The 20,292-nt window shown below is 38.4% G+C and overlaps 1 protein-coding gene across 4 annotated transcripts in view; it reads left to right on the top strand.

The window, feature by feature from the left end:
- The window catches only part of LOC125761993 (trissin receptor), a 34,035-nt gene extending 14,141 nt beyond the window's left edge, over positions 1-19,894 (top strand). The window contains exons 1-10 of one of the 4 annotated variants that reach the window (XM_049423641.1): positions 1,015-3,127; positions 3,205-3,956; positions 7,209-7,353; positions 10,251-10,410; positions 13,246-13,443; positions 13,572-13,733; positions 13,863-14,074; positions 15,387-15,588; positions 15,846-16,195; positions 17,597-17,682. In XM_049423641.1, coding sequence (XP_049279598.1) covers positions 3,533-3,956; positions 7,209-7,353; positions 10,251-10,410; positions 13,246-13,443; positions 13,572-13,733; positions 13,863-14,074; positions 15,387-15,588; positions 15,846-15,983 — 1,641 coding nt within the window. In that variant the 5' untranslated portion in view covers positions 1,015-3,127; positions 3,205-3,532 and the 3' untranslated portion in view covers positions 15,984-16,195; positions 17,597-17,682. Of the gene's footprint in view, positions 1-1,014; positions 3,128-3,204; positions 3,957-7,208; positions 7,354-10,250; positions 10,411-13,245; positions 13,444-13,571; positions 13,734-13,862; positions 14,075-15,386; positions 15,589-15,845; positions 16,196-17,596 lie in introns of those variants that run through there. The other 3 variants (XM_049423640.1, XM_049423644.1, XM_049423642.1) reach the window with 3 other exon arrangements.
- Positions 19,895-20,292: the final 398 nt, after the last annotated feature.

Genomic DNA, 20,292 nt, shown 5'->3' with positions numbered 1-20,292 from the left:
CTTCGATTTTTATTTGCGATCGTGAGATACAGTAAACAGATCATTTTTGGTCGCAATTTGCACACCGTATGGTCAATGTTTACGATTAAACACTCCGACCAATGCTCGTGGATGACTTTGCTTTGCTGGATGAAGCTCGTGCTTCCTTTGCTTGTGGCAACCTGTCTACAGCACTTTACATCGCAAGTTTATTGGCCCGCTGGTCTCAGGGTGAATGGTTTGTTGTTTGGGTTTACGATTGAGGAATAATGTGTGGTATACGTTTGCTTTTGATGACTTTCCTGGGTTTTTGTAATACAAACAGATAAACGATGATATTCTTTAGGGAAAATGAATAAGGAGTCAAACCAGTGGTGTCGCATTAAACGATCAATTATTCGACTTTTAATACATTTATTTTTTGGCAATTTTTGTGACTATTCTCATAGGTTTGTAGAGTTTTGTAATTAAAGTGTTATTTGAGAAAAAAAAAATAATTATTTTGCAAATATTCCTTTAAATAAGATAATAAATAAGACTTTTACAATTTTTGTCAAACTAACACATAACTCTTTTTACTAGCGTACGATAAAACGTCGATTAAGGTGAATAATTGAAAAGAATTGTTCCTCTACCAAAACGGTAGCAAACATTATCGTAAAACGAATTTAAAACAATCATCTCGGCAATGTTCGGCAAGTCACAAACAGCTCCAACTACAATGCTGCGATTGTCGATTCTATGCACAAATCGTTTTCCCTCTCACGTAAGCCATTCTTTTAAGCTTTCAACTTCCCGATAATATCACCAAATGATACGAATGAAAACAGAATGCTGCATCGAAGCGGACGATGCTCATGGCAAATTTAACGATCGATTTCACAACTTCATCGCACCGTCAGCAGAAATGGATGAGCACGGAAAGGCGCTGATCCCATGGAAAGGATGCAATTTGATGCTCAAATGAAGCGTAAAAGAGGGACACAACCGCAAATCGCAACGAAAATCGCTTGTCCACTTGCCAGCTGGAGCTGAAATGTTGATTTTGATGGTATTGGGTTTTTTTTTTTGCTTAGGAAGGAAAACATTCACACGCAAACACGTACTATAGACTCTGTTATGGTTTTGGCAACAATAAAAAAAAACATCGTAAACGATAAATTGTGAAAAGGTTCGTGCAAATAAAACAAAAGCACTACAGCAGAGTCAAGGAATGATCCATTGCTCGATGAAATGACTTAATGGATCGTTTTTTTTTTGCTCCACTCTTTTCGTCACCGTTGACCGAGCAAAAGTGTCCGGGGACAATAATGATGTAGTACAGTTATTTGAATAGGAAAAGTTTTTATCTCACGTTTGCTACACCACTTACATCATTTTGAATAGAAAAAAGATTAAACTAGCATCTTAATGGCACCGGAAAACCATAAAAGTTGTCCATAGAACTTTCCTAAGATGATAAACAAGTTTTATGAGTAACTTGGAATGCTAAGTTATCGCTGTCAATGGATTCTCCAATGTCAAAGCTGCTATTTTACTACACAGGTTTAAAACACGTCTTTTTTATGGTAAGAGACTAGAGTACCTTACTTTGCCACCCTGAACCTAATGTCAAACACTGACAATTTCACCTTTTTACATCGTATTTTACTCTCGTTTGTGGTAAGATTTATTTCTTTATTTATGTGCGTAATCTTTTGGATCAGTCTTTCCTCACTATCATCATCTTACCTTCCGGTGAGGCCATTTCTAGACTAATTTCCCCTTGCAATTCATCATCTTTTCGCACTCGAGAGTTTACCGGCTGTAAGACGTAACTGTGATCTGTCACAAATCATTATCCAAAAGAAAACCTTTGCCTGGTGGTAACTGGGTAGAGGGTTACACGAACCGATGGTACCTTCACTGGGGGAGTTGTAACAACTCCAAAGGTTACACAACCACGGTTGCCATCTAAGACGATAAAATATTGGACACCGTAGCACTTCATTTTGGAACCAGCAGCTATTATGTCCCTTACTCACTGATCGTTATAGTGTGATGTCTGAGCCTCCCACGACGCCTAAATATAAATCATTCTCCTATTTCCTGTTCCGGTTTTTATACCCGTAACTTCCCTCCCAAAACGATGCCTTCCTAGTCAAGGACATACGGCAACGGCTGTAGCCAGAACGCTGTGTGTCTGTCTGTCTGTGGCTACAGTGACTAAATTATTGTACGCATGCCTTGGCACTCTATTGTACGCATCTTTATGGTACGGTGGAGAAATATAATACATACACATTTTTGTGTTTTTATGTAGCAAGATACGCTTCCCAAATCCACCATGAAGCCGTTTCCATGAAACGCACATGTGGATTCTAATTTTGCTTAAAAAGAAGAAAACCTTTTGACAGTTTGAATGCCTGCTAACGACTATTTCAGGGCGCAATTTTGTAATGGTTACAAAAAGCAATAAATAATATTGCGCTCAGTACCAAACAGCCACAAAAATATTTTAATTTCGATCCAAACTTATCTCATAGTACATTCCGCGCTGCGTTCGAGCATACTTTTTTTTGTAGCACCATAAGCTGCGGAGATGATGTCTTGCAATCACATAACCACATACACATAGAAATGCGCACGGCACGCATCTGACATACCGTACGGTGAAAGGGAATGTTCAGATTGAAGTTTATGTTTCATTCTTCCATCCGCTGCCCCTTTGTGTTTCCGTTTCGTTCGTTTATTTTCGTTCAATGATTTACTTGCAGCAATTGTATCATTCTGTTTTCGGTTTGCGAAACGCCCTTGTTTGAAGATGGCATATGCAGGTGGTGCTTCTACTTTTTCAGCGCTAGATGCCTTTTACCCAGCGGCCGTTTGAAAACGGTAAAGTGCGCACCGATTCATTTTCATTCGCTTCGTGTTCAAAAGCGGAGCACAAACATGAACGATACCACCGTACGGTGAAGGTGGAATAATGAAATTAAATTTTCATTATCCTTCTGGCATCGTTATCGTCATTATTCAGCTTCATCACAATCGATGGTTTCAACTTTTTTCCCTCTGGTTTTTTTTTACAAATATTTTTCTTTGTGTGAAATGACAGCTACCGGGCGTCTCCACCAAACTGCACGAAAACAACCATGCGTCTCCATCGCAAGTTATATTTATTTCAACAAGTTTTACCGCACCGGTGTTAATGTTCTGTTGTTGTACTTTTTTTTTCTTTTCTTGCAGGTAATTCGCTCAATTATCGATAATCCACCGTGCGGAAGACAGCAATTAAGTGATTCACATCCTCCACCGCAACAGCAGATGGTGTTTAAGTGAAATGATGAAAAATCAATTCTCACACACACATGCAGACAAGGTGCTGATTAAAACCATCCATTAAACACAGCGCTGAACAAGTGGGCAGCGTACGAATGGGGCAGATTACCTGCAGAACCCATCAATCATATCCGACCCGGATGCAAGTGGTGTGAGTGTAACGTGTAACCGTCCCCCCACCGGCGAAGTAACGGCAAATCAAAGCCAGGCCCCAGTAACACGGGGCAGTTAAAACATGCTAGACTTTCCCAACGGGACCACCACCACCAGTTCCGTCGGTGTGATGAATTTCCTCAGCTCCAGTGCAGCCTTTCTCGAGGAGCTGGGTGCGGCCAACGGTGGTGGATTGTTGCTAGCGGCTGGGAATTCTTCACCTGTCGGTGGAAACGTCTCCACACTGGGCAACTACTCTACGGTGATTAATTCCTCCTCGTCACCCGCGACTATGCTTGCGTTAGGTAGTGCAAACGGTTCGGTTGCACCTCTGCTCACTACGGCTCTGCTAAACGTGAACGGGACAGGGTTGAAGTTTCCCGATGGTAGCAATCTGACACACTCCTTTCCCAACTTTGTCCACAAGGAGTTCATATTCGATCGAACGGACGTGCGGGTCATATTCATAACGCTCTACTCGCTGGTGTTTTGTTGCTGCTTTTTCGGTAAGATGCTTTAATGTTGATAGTTTATATTTGTGAAGATTTCTTTAATTTTTTCTTATTGGTTGTGTATCACTTTCAACAAAAAAAAACCATTCAAAACGTCGAATTTTTCATGATTTCTAAATTAGTTCTATCAATATCAAAGTCTAAATTAAAATTATAAATTATAAATAAGTAAGAAACTTTTATCATTCAAATTCTTTTACTTCCACATAAAATGTAGTACTTACAATTGTTTTAGGCTAAAATTGCAATCATATCGCAGGCAATCTATTTATGTAGTTTACTCATCTGTAACAGTTCAGATTCAAGGGTCATCAACCTAAAATGAGTCTAAGCGTGTATTTCTTAGCAATGCTACAATCGAAGAAATATTGTAAACACCAACACACTCCACATAATTTAGCACACTTTCCACATATCAACTGGAATGGTTTTGTTTTGCCTTACCAATTCAAAGCCACCATCGCATAGGGGGGCCAGCATTTCGATTGCCTAAGAAACAACTTGAAAAACAACACCCTAGCGACCGCCACAAATGAACTTTGTTCGCATCGAAATGGATCAACTTGCGAGTGAAGCTATTGATAGCAATCAGTTCCGTAAGGAGTCGTCCTTCCAATGGTAAAGTCCCGGTTGAATTATTTATTACCTCCATCCGAGGGGTTATCCTTCCTGCTGACTTTTTCTGCGCTTTACTGTTTCTTTCACTGGGAAAAACTTCATCGAACCGAGGGAATTTTTTGGTTTGTTTGTGTGTCACAGGACTTGGTTTTATGCTTTCCATTGCCCGGGAAGCCGCCATTCCCAAGGAGAAAGTCATTCGCCTGGAAATATGTTTTCCACTCAAATACGTACACATGCAGTTGGGATAACTTTTTCTACGAAGCTCCTTCGTGGAATATGATTAGGTGTGTGATTGTGTGAGAAGCTTCCAAGAATACGTTATTCCGATTGGTCAGTTAATCAAGCACCTCGGAATCGAGTCCACTATGTGTAAGCAAGCCCACTCAATGATCAGCGGTGTACTTGAAAACAGTTGGGTCGATTTTTTCCCTAAGTTTGGTTCACAATATTGTGCGTTTATATGTATATGGTTACGTTTAATATGTCACTTTCAATGCAAACCGTTTATCAGGTTCAGTAACACGAAGTAATGGCAAGGGAAATCCGTTTTCTTTTGCAACTGGATCGAAAAAAAAAATCATTCCGTTCACATGTAACTGCCATACCCAACACGGTAGATAAGCAGATTTATGGCCACCTGATTGTGGATGTCGTTAAGTTTGGCCTGCCAATTAAGTGCGTACTTTTCCTTTCCATTGCCATTTCCTATCGGCGGTGGTAGCTCATGAACGCTTTCGGCAAACACCAATTTCACCATCGCCATATATGCTTCCACGATGATTTATGACGCAACTTGACCGCAACCGGTACGTGTACCAGAGCAGATTTCGATAAAACAATTACAGACCAACGTATCAACACGTACGATGATTTATTGCATTTATTTGGGCATCGAAATTATTATTATTCGTTTGTCCGGCAATGCAAACCAAGAATTTAAATTACATTGCACTTCGATGCACACGAAGCGATACTGTAAGCCTACCAATCGATTGATATGGTGAGAGTTTATAATTCATTTTTTCGCGTGTTTGCTTGCGGTGCCACAGACGAGACAATTTAATTACTTATTTAATAAAATGCGTGTTTAATTAAACGATTACTCCACATTAGCTTTAGATAATCATCATGAAGGTGAATTATAGGTTTAAGATTTTTTTTATTTATTTGGAATTTGAAATGTTCATTATCAATAATATTTAATAAATATAATAAATTTTTATTTTTCATGCTCCATGGTTTATAAATCTATTAAATTTAGTGAGATTTTTTCCAGCATTAGTGCTTAAATAATTACCAAAAGACGAAGGCATGGACGTACCAACTTTTTGTGGATGAATTTAATTTAAAAAACTTGGCTTTATTTTACGATTTACATGAAGTTCTGAAGAAATAGATAAAAAAAAAACAATATTTAGGTGCTTTTTTGTTGAAGATTTTTTTGTAATTAAAAGGAAATATTTACAACATTTTGTTTTTAGTGTTTTTTATGTTTAAAAATTTTTGGTGATGATTTTTTATATAATTCTTTTGAAAATATCAATCAAAATAGATACAAATATTATCATTGTTGTTTTACTCGTTGTATTAACTCTTAGTAATATTCAGCCTCCTAACAAATCTAACCACGGAACGCTCATAGTAATTATATTTTAAAAATGTTATCACACATTTTTTAATTTTGATTTTAAAATTATTTTAGATACATACATATAAAGCAAAAGTACTTTTCAAGAAATCACAGTGATACGATCGTTTAACATAAAGGCAGATTGAAACTATCGTTGAGGTCCTTTGACCTCCTGTTAAAACCTGTTAAAAGTCCATTTTTCCTATCCTTTATAGATGTAAAAAAAATCATCTTCTAAAACCTAATGCATTGTATACGACAAATTATGGTCGCTGATATGATTTATAAACTTACTACTGACTACTGGAGCAGACTGGAAAGATAATCCAAAAACTTTCAAATAAATTCAAAGAACAGACGAATAACTCATTCATCTGTCGCCAGTTTAATGTTCAGAAAGGTCTATCAAGCGAATTCCATCGAGGAAAGCACAACGAACGCTTGGACTTCTGTTATCGTTGTTGTTAGACATCCCTTTGCGATACGCAATTCCGGTCCATTACCACTGAACTGAAACGACCTCCGATAGTAGCGCTCATCGTCACTATGGTGAAAAGTGTTGATGTCCGAGTTTCTACTGGAATTTCCTAGAGCAGGCTATAGATACCTCCTAATATCGGCTATCATTGCTCCCCAAGCGGGACCAAAAGGGTCGATCAAGTTCCTTTTCAAGGCTGATTTTCCGAGACTCACGCGCGTTCGCATCTCCGTTGAGGATTGAAAATGATAGAAAAGATATTCTCAGTCCCAACGCTACTGCTACTTGAAACGTAGTCCGGGAACCCTTCTTTTCTGGAATTTCTTGGATTTCGGATAACGTGTCAGTAGCAGCAACGACAGGACACATCACTTGGAATCCACCGTTCACCTCCGTCAATCAGCTTCAGGAGTTTTGCTTTTATTGAAAACTCCACCATAAGAACGTCATCATCTCAATGTTATGCTTTTTCTCCCTTTTCTCCTGCTTTTTCCCCATTTCCTTTCTCTTCATCTAGGAAATCTGCTCGTGATTCTAGTGGTGACGCTCTCCAGAAGGTTACGTTCAATAACGAATTTCTTCCTCGCGAACCTAGCCGTAGCCGACCTATGCGTGGGGGTGTTCTGTGTGATGCAGAACCTTACTATCTACTTGATCGAAAGGTAAGTCACATCAACAACGTCAATGACATGTCCTTCCAGGGAAAATGGTGTTTGGTGTTCATGTAAAAAAAAAATACTACAAAATACTACGCTTTCGTTCACACCAATAGGTAACGTTTCGAAGAAATCACTGTTTGAGTATTCCATTTGGGACAATAATTGATTTTAACATTCCGTACTACCACCCAGCGCGGCCGTACTATGCCACTGTTCATCTCTCCAAACAACCTTGCGTAAATAATCGATAGCAATTAATGAGGTAGAAAAATCCAAAAATCATCGAAACGGACAAAATATCCATCCAACACTGATGACAAAAAAAAAACAGAAACGTCCAGCTGCTAATAGAGGGACATTAATTACAATTTTGATGGCATTCGACTCTTCTCATTGTGCACGAACTTAAGCTACAATTCGTGAATGTTGATCACGAAAAATTCCCTACTTGTGTTCTTTCTCTTCCATCGAATAATATTTTCCAAACGTACCGTAAGTCTTTTCTTTTTTGTTTCATGGCGTAAATACTCAACTTGCTCAAGGACGGTCTCAATGAAGCGAAAAAGCTACCATTACTATGTCAATTATTAATCTTTAATGATGCTGCTGATTGTACACATTCAATGGCGGTATGGTAGACAGGAAAAAAGAACCATCTCGTTTCGGATTAAGAGCTGACAAAGAAAAGCGAACAGCTTTTTAATTATTGAACCACGAGGTTTGTTCGGTTTCGCAACATCGCGGAGGCGATGTTCGTTTGACAAAAGCCCATAGCAACAGAGACCGGCTGGTGTTTGCTTTATAAAGAAAACTTTACCATTTGTACAAGGACCTGAACTAAACTTTAAAATCAACATCATTCCCATTAGAAAGCGGGACGCTATAGTTTTCGGAACAAAGTACACCAGAGTATGGCTTAAACACCACATCACACACTTGATGCATAACTAACTCCATGTGTCTCCATCAACGTTGTTCCCTTGTCCACGTGCACACATAATCCCTTTACCTAATTAGCGAGCATAATTAAAGTTGGTAAGCAGCACAGGCTTCTCCACAAGCAATCTTTCGACGCCGGTTGTGGGTGCTATCCAATTTCCTGCCCCAAGTCCACGTTTCACCAAAATTTCTCGCTCTACAGAAGGAGGAAGCTCCTTTTTTGAAAAGTTGTCCCGCAACATGATCCCCAAATCTGAACAAGCATTGCACTTAGCGCGAGCAAAATTTCGAGTGGAATCAAATCCGGTACTACCTTCGCATTGTTGTCGGCAGTGCTTTGTGAGGTGGAGATACTGTGAGAAGAGATGGGTTGCAGACATTGGCGAACATTGGTATCTGCGTGCAGCAGCGCAGAAAACTTCCACTGTGCCAGTGATGTCTTACGCTGCGGTGAAGGAAAATAACGATCGTTGGTTGTCCCTGTCAATTTAGCACGCTGGTGAGAAGAGAATAAAGATGAAAAAGTGTTTCCAGGGGGTTGGGAAATACCACGGAGAGGGCTGCTTTACGAACGTACACAAAAGCTACCACTATTTTGCGGTACTGACTTGTTGGGATAAAAGAAGATAAAATTTTCCATCGACGGTGGTGGTGTTTGCATCGCTGGATAGCATTATAACGGAATTTGAGGTTTACGCTTTTAAATGTTCATTAAACAAACAAATAAAAGAGAAAACACATAAAGTTGCATACATAAAGTTGCAAACAAATAAAAGAGAAAATACATAAATACATACATCAACATGCATTAGAAGTTCTTAAAGATTTCTTAATTTTTTCTAATTATCATAGGAACGACCCTAAGTATTTTTGTGCATTTTTTTATGTTTTGTTTTTTTTTTGTTTGGCTTTAATGACAATAAACTGTCACTTGGATACTTTATTAACCTAATGCAGAGTAATCAAATTAGTAACGCAGAGCGGTTACGTTGTAAAGTAGTTATGCGTTACAGAATATACTGATCGAATAAATTATTTTTTTTTTACTAAATTGGAGAAAAGTGGATGAATTTTTTTCACTTTTATTTGCCGTTACATTACTTTATGTTTATTCAATTTTACTTCTAAAATGATTTAACTTATTTTTATTTAAAAAAATCGAGGTTTAAGTAAGTTCTGCAAACAAAAAACAGCGGCGTAAAATGTTTTTCAATTCTTCAATTATTTCTTTAAAGTTAGGATATATCTAATTCGCCAGTAGCCTGCTACAAACGTAAAGTTTATCCTTGCATAACAGTCTATCATAGGGGCCGATATTTTTTTTCGATTTTCTTTACCATGTTCACGAGCAAATGTTTACACGTCGCTTGTGTAATAGTGTGAGCGTACAATCTCCGTCCGGGGAGAAAACATTTTATGTTCACAGCACGTTATAAAATGTTGTCCGTAACCATCATTCCATTGCCATGAAGGAAACCCAAAACAGCAGGAAATACAATTGCAAACAAACACATACAGCTGTTTCGGAAATATGCTTACACTAATAAACAAATAGCGCGAACGATGTTGTCTATACGTTTATAAATTTCGTTACGTGGGTGATCTGTTTTTTCCCGCCTTCCAAAACTGATAGTGTTAAATGCCATAAGGATTTCGCGTGGTACCAAAACAAACCTCCCTCATGAAACACCAATACTTAATATCAAATCCAAACCTGGTTCCAGCATCGATGTAGACTTGATGTCGTCATTAAGAAGGTAGAGATCTTCACATTACCCCATATCGACGTATGTGTCATGTGTCACTGAAGTTGCTTCACTCTGATCTCTCCCATCTGCCACATTTTCTCACAGTTTTTCTATTTCCTTTCCCTACACCAAACAGTTCGATTTCTACGTGCTGAGAACATTGACAACCCGTCAATAACATTTTGCTTCTTGTCTACCTTTTACTTCGTGCAGTTGGGTGTTTGGAGACTTTCTCTGCAAGATGTACCAGTTCGTACATTCGCTCAGCTACACCGCCTCGATATTCATCCTGGTCGTCATCTGTATGGAGCGCTACTTTGCCATCATTCATCCGATCACGTGCAAGCAGATCCTCACATCACGCCGGCTAAGGGTAGGTAGACAGTCAAACCGTGCAAAACAGCCGATGGTATCTGTACGCTATAGATAAACGGTTCTGTTCTTCGAAAATAGAAAAAATTAATCACACTGAAGCCGATAGGTTCTGGGAATTGATTTTTATATGTGTTGCTATACGTCAGACAACTCTATTACGGGGATGTTTTGACGGCAAAGTGAATATGCCAAAGCAATTGCATTTGCTGCAAGGGTAAAATGTATTGTTTTGTTAGCAATGTATAAGGATTCATTTCAATGATAGCATCATTTTATAGCTTTTCTTTATATTTGGCATTATTGGATTTGTAAAAAAGGGGATAAAAAACTGTTATAATTGTTTAAGAATAATGACATGAAATTATTAATCAAATCGTCCAAAAAATCCTTGGTGAATTTCAATTTTCACACATAATATATTTATATTTACAAAGTGAGAAAAAACTAAACACTTAGTTTCCTCAGGAAAAAGGTATAGAGAAATGTTTCAGGAAAACGTTTAAATATTTTTTTGAATAACTAAGAACCTAATAATACTAATAAACATTAAATTAACATCAATTCAATTAAAGTTGACATCAATTTGAGACACAAAACCCAGCCTTAAACAAACATCCTGTACCATTGTGGTTGTGAGCGTATCGATACTCCATGAGATTTTCCCTGACACAACAAAAAGACCATCCTGACGTACATCTCACGATCGATTGCACTTTCCATTCAGACTATGAGTGTACCGATGCGACTTGAAGTATTCCCTAATTACCCCTCGAAAAGCCACTCATGCTGGAACATTCAGCTGTACCGTAGCCAAGAAACCAGAAACCATTCGCGTTGTTCCATTCCGTTGCGTATCTACTCAATCATAGAACTGAATCGATATTGCCCTCTTCCCGCTTCGCAATCGTTCCAACAGGATGCCAACAGGACATCCCATGGTTGGTGCTTTGTCCTTCGAAACGATCGTCCACACAAAGGAACGTCATCGACGTCTTACCATGGCGTGCCTTTGTCCGTAGATCGATAAGCAGTAGAGCAAACAGTATTGCATCCATGTTTCCGCTCTCGTGTACCACCATTCCATGTTTGCCAACAAAAGGGTTGGTGCACCAGATGCACCGTACCCAGCGGCTGTGGCTGCCATCGTGTTCCACACTTTCCGAATGCTAGCCCTCCGGAAAAGTTTAATCTCGCTAACAAACAGTGTGTGCTTTTGTGGTTGTCCCTCCATGCGGACTCGGGCCGCAACTCGTGAAGCCAATAATCAGCTTAACTGCACCCCAAAAAGGAACAATCTGTCACTCGTTGCACTTTGCTTCATGGCGCGTTTGTGCCGTTTGACGAAGGAGATGCTCTTGTGTCATGGTAGTTGAATTTTTAGTTATGTTTCTACCGCAAACGAGCATTTTACATGCAACAACAACACACGCATACTTTCAGTTACCTTCCAGAAAGGTGCGCACCCCGACTAGTAGAGTTATCGCTTCGATGCGAAAGATAAACGATGAGATTCCAGCTGTACGATAGTTCATAGGAATAGGAACTAAGCTGGCAACAAGTGGCTCAAGCCTAAGTACAAACATCTGCATAAACTGATGAATGTTGAAGGAGTTTTGTGGAGCTTTTAATTTATTTGCAGCATTAAAATAGACCTTCGGGTATATGTAGTTTTACAGTGCGTGCAATCAGTTTATTTACGAGTAATATTTCTAATACTTTCTTTTTGTAAAATACACAAAATTTACACTTTTATATGTTTTCCAAAAATACTGAACTTGGTTTTGGATTACATTTTTAAATAAGTAAGAAATGTTGGATATACAGTGATACATACCCATCTAGCAAAAAAGTCTATAAACAAAAAAAAATTAATTTTATTTTAATAATAGATGAACTAATAATAGTAACAAGCACCTTAGCCGACAAGCAATAGAAGCTGACATTTCTGTAGATAATTAAAAAGGGGAATTAATTTAAAAATGGTTAACATCCTACTAGCAGTAAACATTACAAAAACACAAATCATTTTTAGGAAGTAAAGATATTGGGACAACCAGATTAATCACACGCAGTTGCCCCCCTACGATACACGATCCCAAATTTTGAACCGGGAATCGTTGGAGAGTCAACGGGCAGGCTGCTTCTAGGCGCCACTGATGTGTTTCTCGCCTCCCTTTCTATGTACCTTCTCGTGGCCTCAGACCCTTCAAGACACTTCAACAACCAGACACTTCAACAACCTGTACCACCTATTCCATTTCAACTCTTCCTTGGCCTTCTTCCGTTCCCGCTCGACACAGGTATCCAATCCTCACATTTCCTTCCTCCTTTACCTTTCCTTTCCACCTTAAACTGAGCTTTGGTCATGCTTTTAGTCTATAAGTTAAGTTTATAAGCAATTTTATCTCTTAAGTAAGTCTCTTCAAGCGGACAAGTTGAAATAAACAAGTACAAAAGAAGTGCAAATAAATAAGGTCAAATAAATCCAGAAATTGGCAAGCCAAAACCTCGCCTAAGGTAAAAGTGCCTACAAAGAGAAGGAAATGTTTGTTAGCAAACTTTGTGTATTTTATTTAGCTTTTTTTAAAGTTGTCTTTACACATGGTTTGTGAATCATGCCAACAAAGTTTGTTTATTTATTTAAAAAATAATCTTATTATAATGTTTTTTTCAAGTAGAACCTCTGTTGAATTATTAACCACCTAAGACAACCAACAAAAGCTACTGAAAGCAGACGTCATTCTATGGCAAAAATACACATACATCACCAGATGCAGGGAACAGCTAGATAACATCTTTGTCCTCTCATTAATCTATTTCTAAATTCACCTAGCTGGTCATCGTGGCCGTTTGGATAACGTCCGCCGTCTATTCCATCCCCAAGTTTATCTTCGTACGCACCATCACGAACAACCTCGGCGATGACCAGCTGGAAACGATCTGTATCGTCAACCGGAAAATGTTCAACTCCGAGCTGTTCGACATCATCAACTTTGCTCTGCTGTACCTACTTCCGCTTCTAGTTATGACGGTAAGTGCTCATTACGTCCCACACTGTAGTGTATTTGTGTGGGTGTGTTTTTATTTTCTTATCATTTTTTTTTACACTTCTGCACCTTCATAAACTCGTTTCATTTGTCGACCATTTTTTGTTTCCAGGTGCTGTACAGCCGAATAGCGATAGCACTGTGGAAAAGCTCACGAGGGCTGGAGCGTCACATTGCGCTGCAAAATACAACCTCGTCCAGCTACTCGAGCAATTTCCACCGGAAGCCAAGTAGCAAGTACGACAAGCGTACCACAGGTGTTACCGAAAGCCAGGTAAGTGTCCGCCGAAGCCTTTAGAGTACGCGAATTGCGGTGTCCACATCCGACCCGGCATAACATCGGAGATAGTGGGCTTTTTTTGTTTTGTTTTATACAAACACCACACCTTCTTTGTCCACACAGGTATCGGTAGAGTCGGATAAGGTGGTGGTGACTACCTGGCCAGCACAGAACAGCTTCCACCAGCGGCACGGTACGCAGCTGACGCAGGTGTCCCACTCGTCCAACAACGTGCTGCGTGCGCGCCGCGGCGTTATTCGCATGCTAATGGTAGTGGTGCTCACCTTTGCCCTCTGTAACCTACCATTTCATGCACGGAAAATGTGGCAATACTGGTGAGTAGCATTGTGTCACGCCGAGGGACCAGCAAACTGAAGAACGGTGTGCGAAAGTGACTTCATATTTCATTTTTTATCGACCATCGTCTACCAGTCCGGGTATGGCGCTTTGACGTCAACTGCCCAGTCAGGACCGGGGGTGTAGAATAAAATGATAAGCCCAAAAGCTTGTCATACAAAGCACAAAACCAGCGCACCGTTACAGTACGGTTTCGTATGTATGAAATTGCTTTTAAGATGGCCGAAATGCCGACAAAAGGGCCTAATCATGCACGTTTAATTGAAATATCGCACCGGCCGGGGGATTACATATAATGATATCCCCAATAAAGGAAACCGTGCTAGGGTACTGGGTAATGGGTCATTTACTTGGGGTTGCATTATACTCATTTAACCTAACAATCTTCTTAGTGATTCCTGACACCTGAACTGATTACATTGACCAACCGTTCCGTAGATTTTTATTATGGAACGAATGAATAGAAATGGTATTTTCGCTGTGAGAATATTAAAATACGTAGTTAATTTTGGATGAAGTTTTTTACCCGTCATTCGATTATAAGGTGGAATGATGATCCATAGCCACAACTAGAAACACTCTCATGTTGTACCAGCAGCGTTGGTGTATGTGATAAACGGTGCCAGTTCCGACACGACAGGAACGGGTATCAAGTCCCATCCGGACCGTCCCGCGTACCAAGGACATAGCAAGGAGAAATGGCCGGCGTGACCTTAAAGGCGTTAAACCAAGAAGTGAGAGACTTCCATGCTCCGTTAATTCTGAGATTAATCTGTTACTGAGGTCTATATGTAACACTATGCAAGTGTTTTGACGATTGATGACGTCTGTTATTATCTTTCCATACAAACAGATAAGCCTAATTAGTCTGTGTATATCAGATCAGACATGATCAGAAATGTTTTACCTAATGAAAGATAAGAGAGAATTGTGTATGTAATTTTCAAGATTTACTCTCATGCGATCGTTGAATATATCAGCAGATCAAGAGCATTCTGGAATCAGTTAATTGCTAGAATTTGTTCGATTATTTGACAGATAGTATTTTATAATTTAAGCTTTCTAACATACGGTAGGATAGACAATATTATACAATACTCATGCAGAGTGTCAGAGGAGGTACTTAAAACGATCATGATGTTCCAATCATTTATTTCCAAATGTACTGACCAACAGCAAACTTTTTAGAATCAAATATTTCATATCATTCAGTAAAGTAAATTGATTTTTTTGTGCATTAATTAATTTACAATAATTATTAATTTTCAAATCTATTTCTACAAATTCCAGGTCCACCGACTACAAGGGTGACTCCAACTTTAATGCACTGTTTACCCCTCTCACCTTTCTGGTGACGTACTTTAACTCTGGTGTCAATCCACTCTTGTACGCCTTCTTAAGCCGCAACTTTCGTAAAGGCATGCGCGAATTGTTGTTGTGTTCCTTCAAGAAGAACAAAAACAAATCGCTCAACCAGCGTATCCCGCTACACGTAAGTACAGGCTTGATCGTGCATTTCATCATTCTCGACCATTCATTTATCGAGCATTTCTTAGCGAATTTCTTCTTAGCAAGAGTTACATTATGGCGTTACGTTACGTTACGTTTCTTGCATTAATCTTGTTCTGGGTTACGTGCGTTTGTCTTTCCTGTGCTGTGCATGTTGTTGCTTTCTCATTTAACATTGGCTCTCATTACACATTCGCCCATCCTTAACCTGTCCCTTCGCTTCGCTTTCACCATGCTTAGCGACCACGATCCATCCTAGTGCTGCTGCGGCATGCCATGCTTTGCTGGGCCACGGACAAACCGACCGTCTCCCTTACGACGCATTGTCCTTCACCGACCACCCGCTCGCTCGATGGAGTCGACGAGCGGATGCTGTGATGGGATGAGCATACAAGCAAAAAATACCACAGCAGGTCGAAGGACACACATCAACAAAACACGAAGACACGCTTCCATGCGGAAGGTACCACCTATTGGTTCGGCTGCTCGGTTCGGTTGGTTCGTCGCTTGCTCGCATGAAGGACAACGTCCAATGCTCGCTGGTGGGCCATACTAACACAGAAACGAGCTAAACAAGCTTTACAACACGGGTAAATTGGTGTCAGTTAATTAATGCATGCAAACGTTTCTCGTTGGTCACCAGTAGCTATTTCTATACCAACATATAAGCCTTCCTTTCTTATTCGCTTTTTTCTGGTTTGAAAATAATATTAATTTTCTAATTAAACAAAAAACTGAAATTATTTCAATTTACAATAAGTTACTTACACAAACTTTTTAATCTAATGCATAGCTGAGTAACTAAGCAATAACAAAAAAAAACAAACCACCAAAGAATATAAAAACTATTTTCTTTATTAAAATAAAGGATTCAAATCCTGAAATTAGTTATTTATTAGGTATATTTCTTTTTCTTTGTTTTTTTTTCTTTACGTTGCATCTTGAAAATATTTAAATTTGTTGAACATAGTTTAAATAGTTTCAAAATGTTTACAAAAAATTTCTTACATTTTTTAAACTACAATAATGTCTGATTATTCAAAAAAATGTTCACGTTAAATTTTTTTTAAGGCAAACTATTTGTAATATGCATTTTTTTCCCCTTTTTAGTCATTTTAATTGTTCGTGTTTTATGTATGATTTCTTTTTCTTTTATTTCGTTTATTTATTTACTTTCTTACTTACTTGCTTACTTACTTATTTAAGAGCTAAATTTAAAGATTCATTTCATATATACTTTTATCTTTCACACTTCTAGTAACCTTTCTTAAAATCATAATCTTTATTACACCTAAACAATAATCTTTAAACATTCATAATACAACACCCGAAAAAACGGGATTAATTTAAACGTTAAAGATTTTTTAAAAATTCTTGATCAAAAAGGTAAAACTTTAACATTTTAACAAAATATATAAAAAAAATCATTAAATAAATTAATGCTCTTCAACGTTTTTATGAATCTCTAGTTTTGATTCATTCAAAATTCATTAATTTTTTATACCTATTTGTAATTTGCAACATGTTTTCATTCATTTACCCTATTTATTGCTATTATATTAATCATCCTCCTTGTTTCCCAATAAACACCATCACATCATTAGATTAAGAACTAATCAAATTATTGGCCAGCTTTTACAAAAAAAGGAAGCAAACAACAAATTACTAGATAATATACTAGACATACTAGATCATTAATACATTAATGTGTGTTTTCATGTTTGTGTGCATTTGTTGATGGGAATGCTGCAAGCGACAGGTGACAAAATTTGCATTGATTGTAGCGTTTTCTTTCCATTTCTTTTATTTCCGTTCATTGCATTGCTCGTACTCGTTTGTGTTGTTGCTGCGATGCGTTCGGGGCCGGGTTCGACCGATGCGATGATACAAAAACCGGGCTGCTTCATGCGAATGTGCACGTGCATTAAAAAAAAAAAACAAAAAAACAATAAACTTTCCAAACCCCAAACCAAACTGGTGGCACGATACAGAATCATTCCTTACCGACCGATTCGACCCATGTAGGATTTCCCCAATGATGCCACGACCTGATCGACCGCGGGTGCTGCGGTCGGTGCGTCGGCAGCGGCAGGGATGCCACAAGGGGCAGCCGCCGCCGCCGAGTGCACCACTAATGCACCCGGCTTCACTGGCCCACGGTCCCGAGTGCACCGTTTCCGCCAGCATCCGCTTTTCCGGCGCAATGAGCTACTGTTCCGGCGAACGAACGAGCTCACCAGCAATGGCGAGGACGAGGATGAGGACGACGAAGATGATCTGAATGAACCGGCCACTACCATGTCGACCACCACCGTGGCCCCACCACTTACTGTAAGTGTCATCGAAACGGGAAGTTTGCGGAATGGGACGTAAGCGTTACGTCACGGACTGCGTACGAAACAGTATTGTATGGGATATAAGTTTTATACGTTTATTCGACATCGATACTAAGGTGCTCAAAACGTTGCGTACAACGAAACTTTAGCCATAGAAGAATTCGGAGCACCGGAGAGGATGGATTATCTCATTAACAGAAAAGCATCGGATGAATGTCAATCAATGAAAATGGCACGTGGATAATCCAGTTCAATTCACACCACATTGCAAAGGATGCCAATTTGTTTGTATCGCACGCCGAAACTTTTGGCCCATTAATGAATGTGGCCGTGTGACTGATGATATGTGTGTGTGTATGTGTATTCAATCGGAAACTTTTGCCCATTTATGCCCATCATGCGTACCCCTGTTGCCTTTCATCCTTGGTTAGCTATTCGATAAGAATTCGCACTGAACGTGGCAAAGGTCAAGAGCGTTTCCGACTAATACAGCAATGATGCTAAATTCCTAATGCCAACATAACTCTACCCTTAGGCATGGAGAACATTCGATTGTTTCCGAACCGTTTCTTTTAGTGCTCGAGTTAACCGACAATAGCAGCTTCACATCGTATGGCGGCATTGGTGGTGATTTCTTCTATAAAGAAAATATCTTTATTTTTCTGATCGTAAGTAAAGATTGTAACGAAGCGAATGGAATTGATACACAAACATAAAGGAATAAAGTTTCTTCTCTGATTGTATGTAAAGATTCAGCAAACAAGATTACACAAATAGCTTTTTTGGAAATTAGTTTTCTCTGAAGAGATTGTATATTTTCTATACCATATACAGCTTCACCAAATTTTGGCTAAGACGATCAACAATCGCACCGTACGCTAATGTACTCTACTGCAATCCAAACAGTCTTTTTCATTTATTTCAATGATAAAAATAAATTAACTTGATTTTTTTCAAATATTCGCTTGTTTTTGAAATTGAACATTGAATATGTTTTATTGGAATGTTTTCATCATATTTCTCTTTTTTATTTTTGTTTGCTTTTGTAAGTAAACTAAAATTTTAATTAAGCTTTTGAATTATGGAATGCTTTCGCACAAATAACTTCAAATAACGATACTGTGATAAAGTTGAACAAAATCTGGATGAATGATAGCTACAAGATAAAGGAAACAATGGGAAGTACGAGATCGAGGCGTTTGCCACAAAGGAGAGCACTTGTATAACTGTACGAAAAACATGACGAGCAAACTGTTTGCCAATAGTGGAATCAATTACCTTTTTATGTAAACCGGATGAAATGCGTAAACAGTTAAGATACAGATTGAATTCGTAACAAAAAATAAGAAAAAAAAACGACAAAACAATATGAAAACACATTTGCAAAAAAAAAAAGGTTTGAAACATTGAAAGACTCCGAAAGTCGGACAAAGCGACGAGCACGTATTAAAGCGTAGAAATCTACATCAAAGCTTATTTTAATGCAGTATCATCAATACGTATTAGCTCGTACTTAACATCCTGCACAGAGGAGTATAATTCGTCTGACGATGAGTGTCGTGTCGTACCGTGTCATACTGGGTTGCCAAAGCAGATTTGTTGAATATTGCATCTAACTAATGTTGAGATAAAATGAAGACTATATTTAAAGAAATATATTTTTTCACATTAAAATTGTAACAGTTCGGTAGCATGATCGTAAGGATACGTTTCGATTGTAAAAAAGAATGAAACTTATAGTGGTATGAGAATACATAGGACAGCTATAGAGAAACATTATATACGATGGAAGAATAGGTACGGATTTTAACTGTAATTCCAACGATTTGACATAAGAGTGAGGTAAAGTTTAATAATGAGCGTAGCGCTAAACACGCAACACTGGAAAGAATTTATTGTATGAGTCCAAGAATACGACTAATAAAGTTATAGAACATAACTACAGATCATTTATATGTGCATCGTTGTTCGTCATCGTGATCGATTTGAGAACCTTGTTTTACGAAAAACATTGAAGCAATAGTCACTGGTAAAAAAACGGTTTTTAAGTGTTTGTCTGGTGTGAACTACTCAGCTCAAACTCCCTTTCAGATAAACTTTATGAGACGGTCCAATACAACGAAATTAGTAATGTTGAATTTTTGTTCTTTTTTCTGTACACAGATTGCTAAAACTACAAAGCTTTATAAAAATATTTTCAAGTACATTTGTTAACGTATACTTTTAGATAACAATTAACACAGATTGTCTTCTTTGTTTTACCTTTGCATTACTTATATGTATATATCTTGTATTTCCTCTTTTTAATTTCCTCTTCCATTATTGTATTTAAATATTGTGAATTCTTTAAG

The sequence above is a fragment of the Anopheles funestus genome, chromosome 2RL (assembly GCF_943734845.2).
Source record: "Anopheles funestus chromosome 2RL, idAnoFuneDA-416_04, whole genome shotgun sequence".
Taxonomy (NCBI): Eukaryota; Metazoa; Arthropoda; class Insecta; order Diptera; family Culicidae; genus Anopheles; species Anopheles funestus.
Note: the sequence above shows the minus strand (reverse complement) of the source record. Positions and strands in the feature narration are given on the sequence as shown.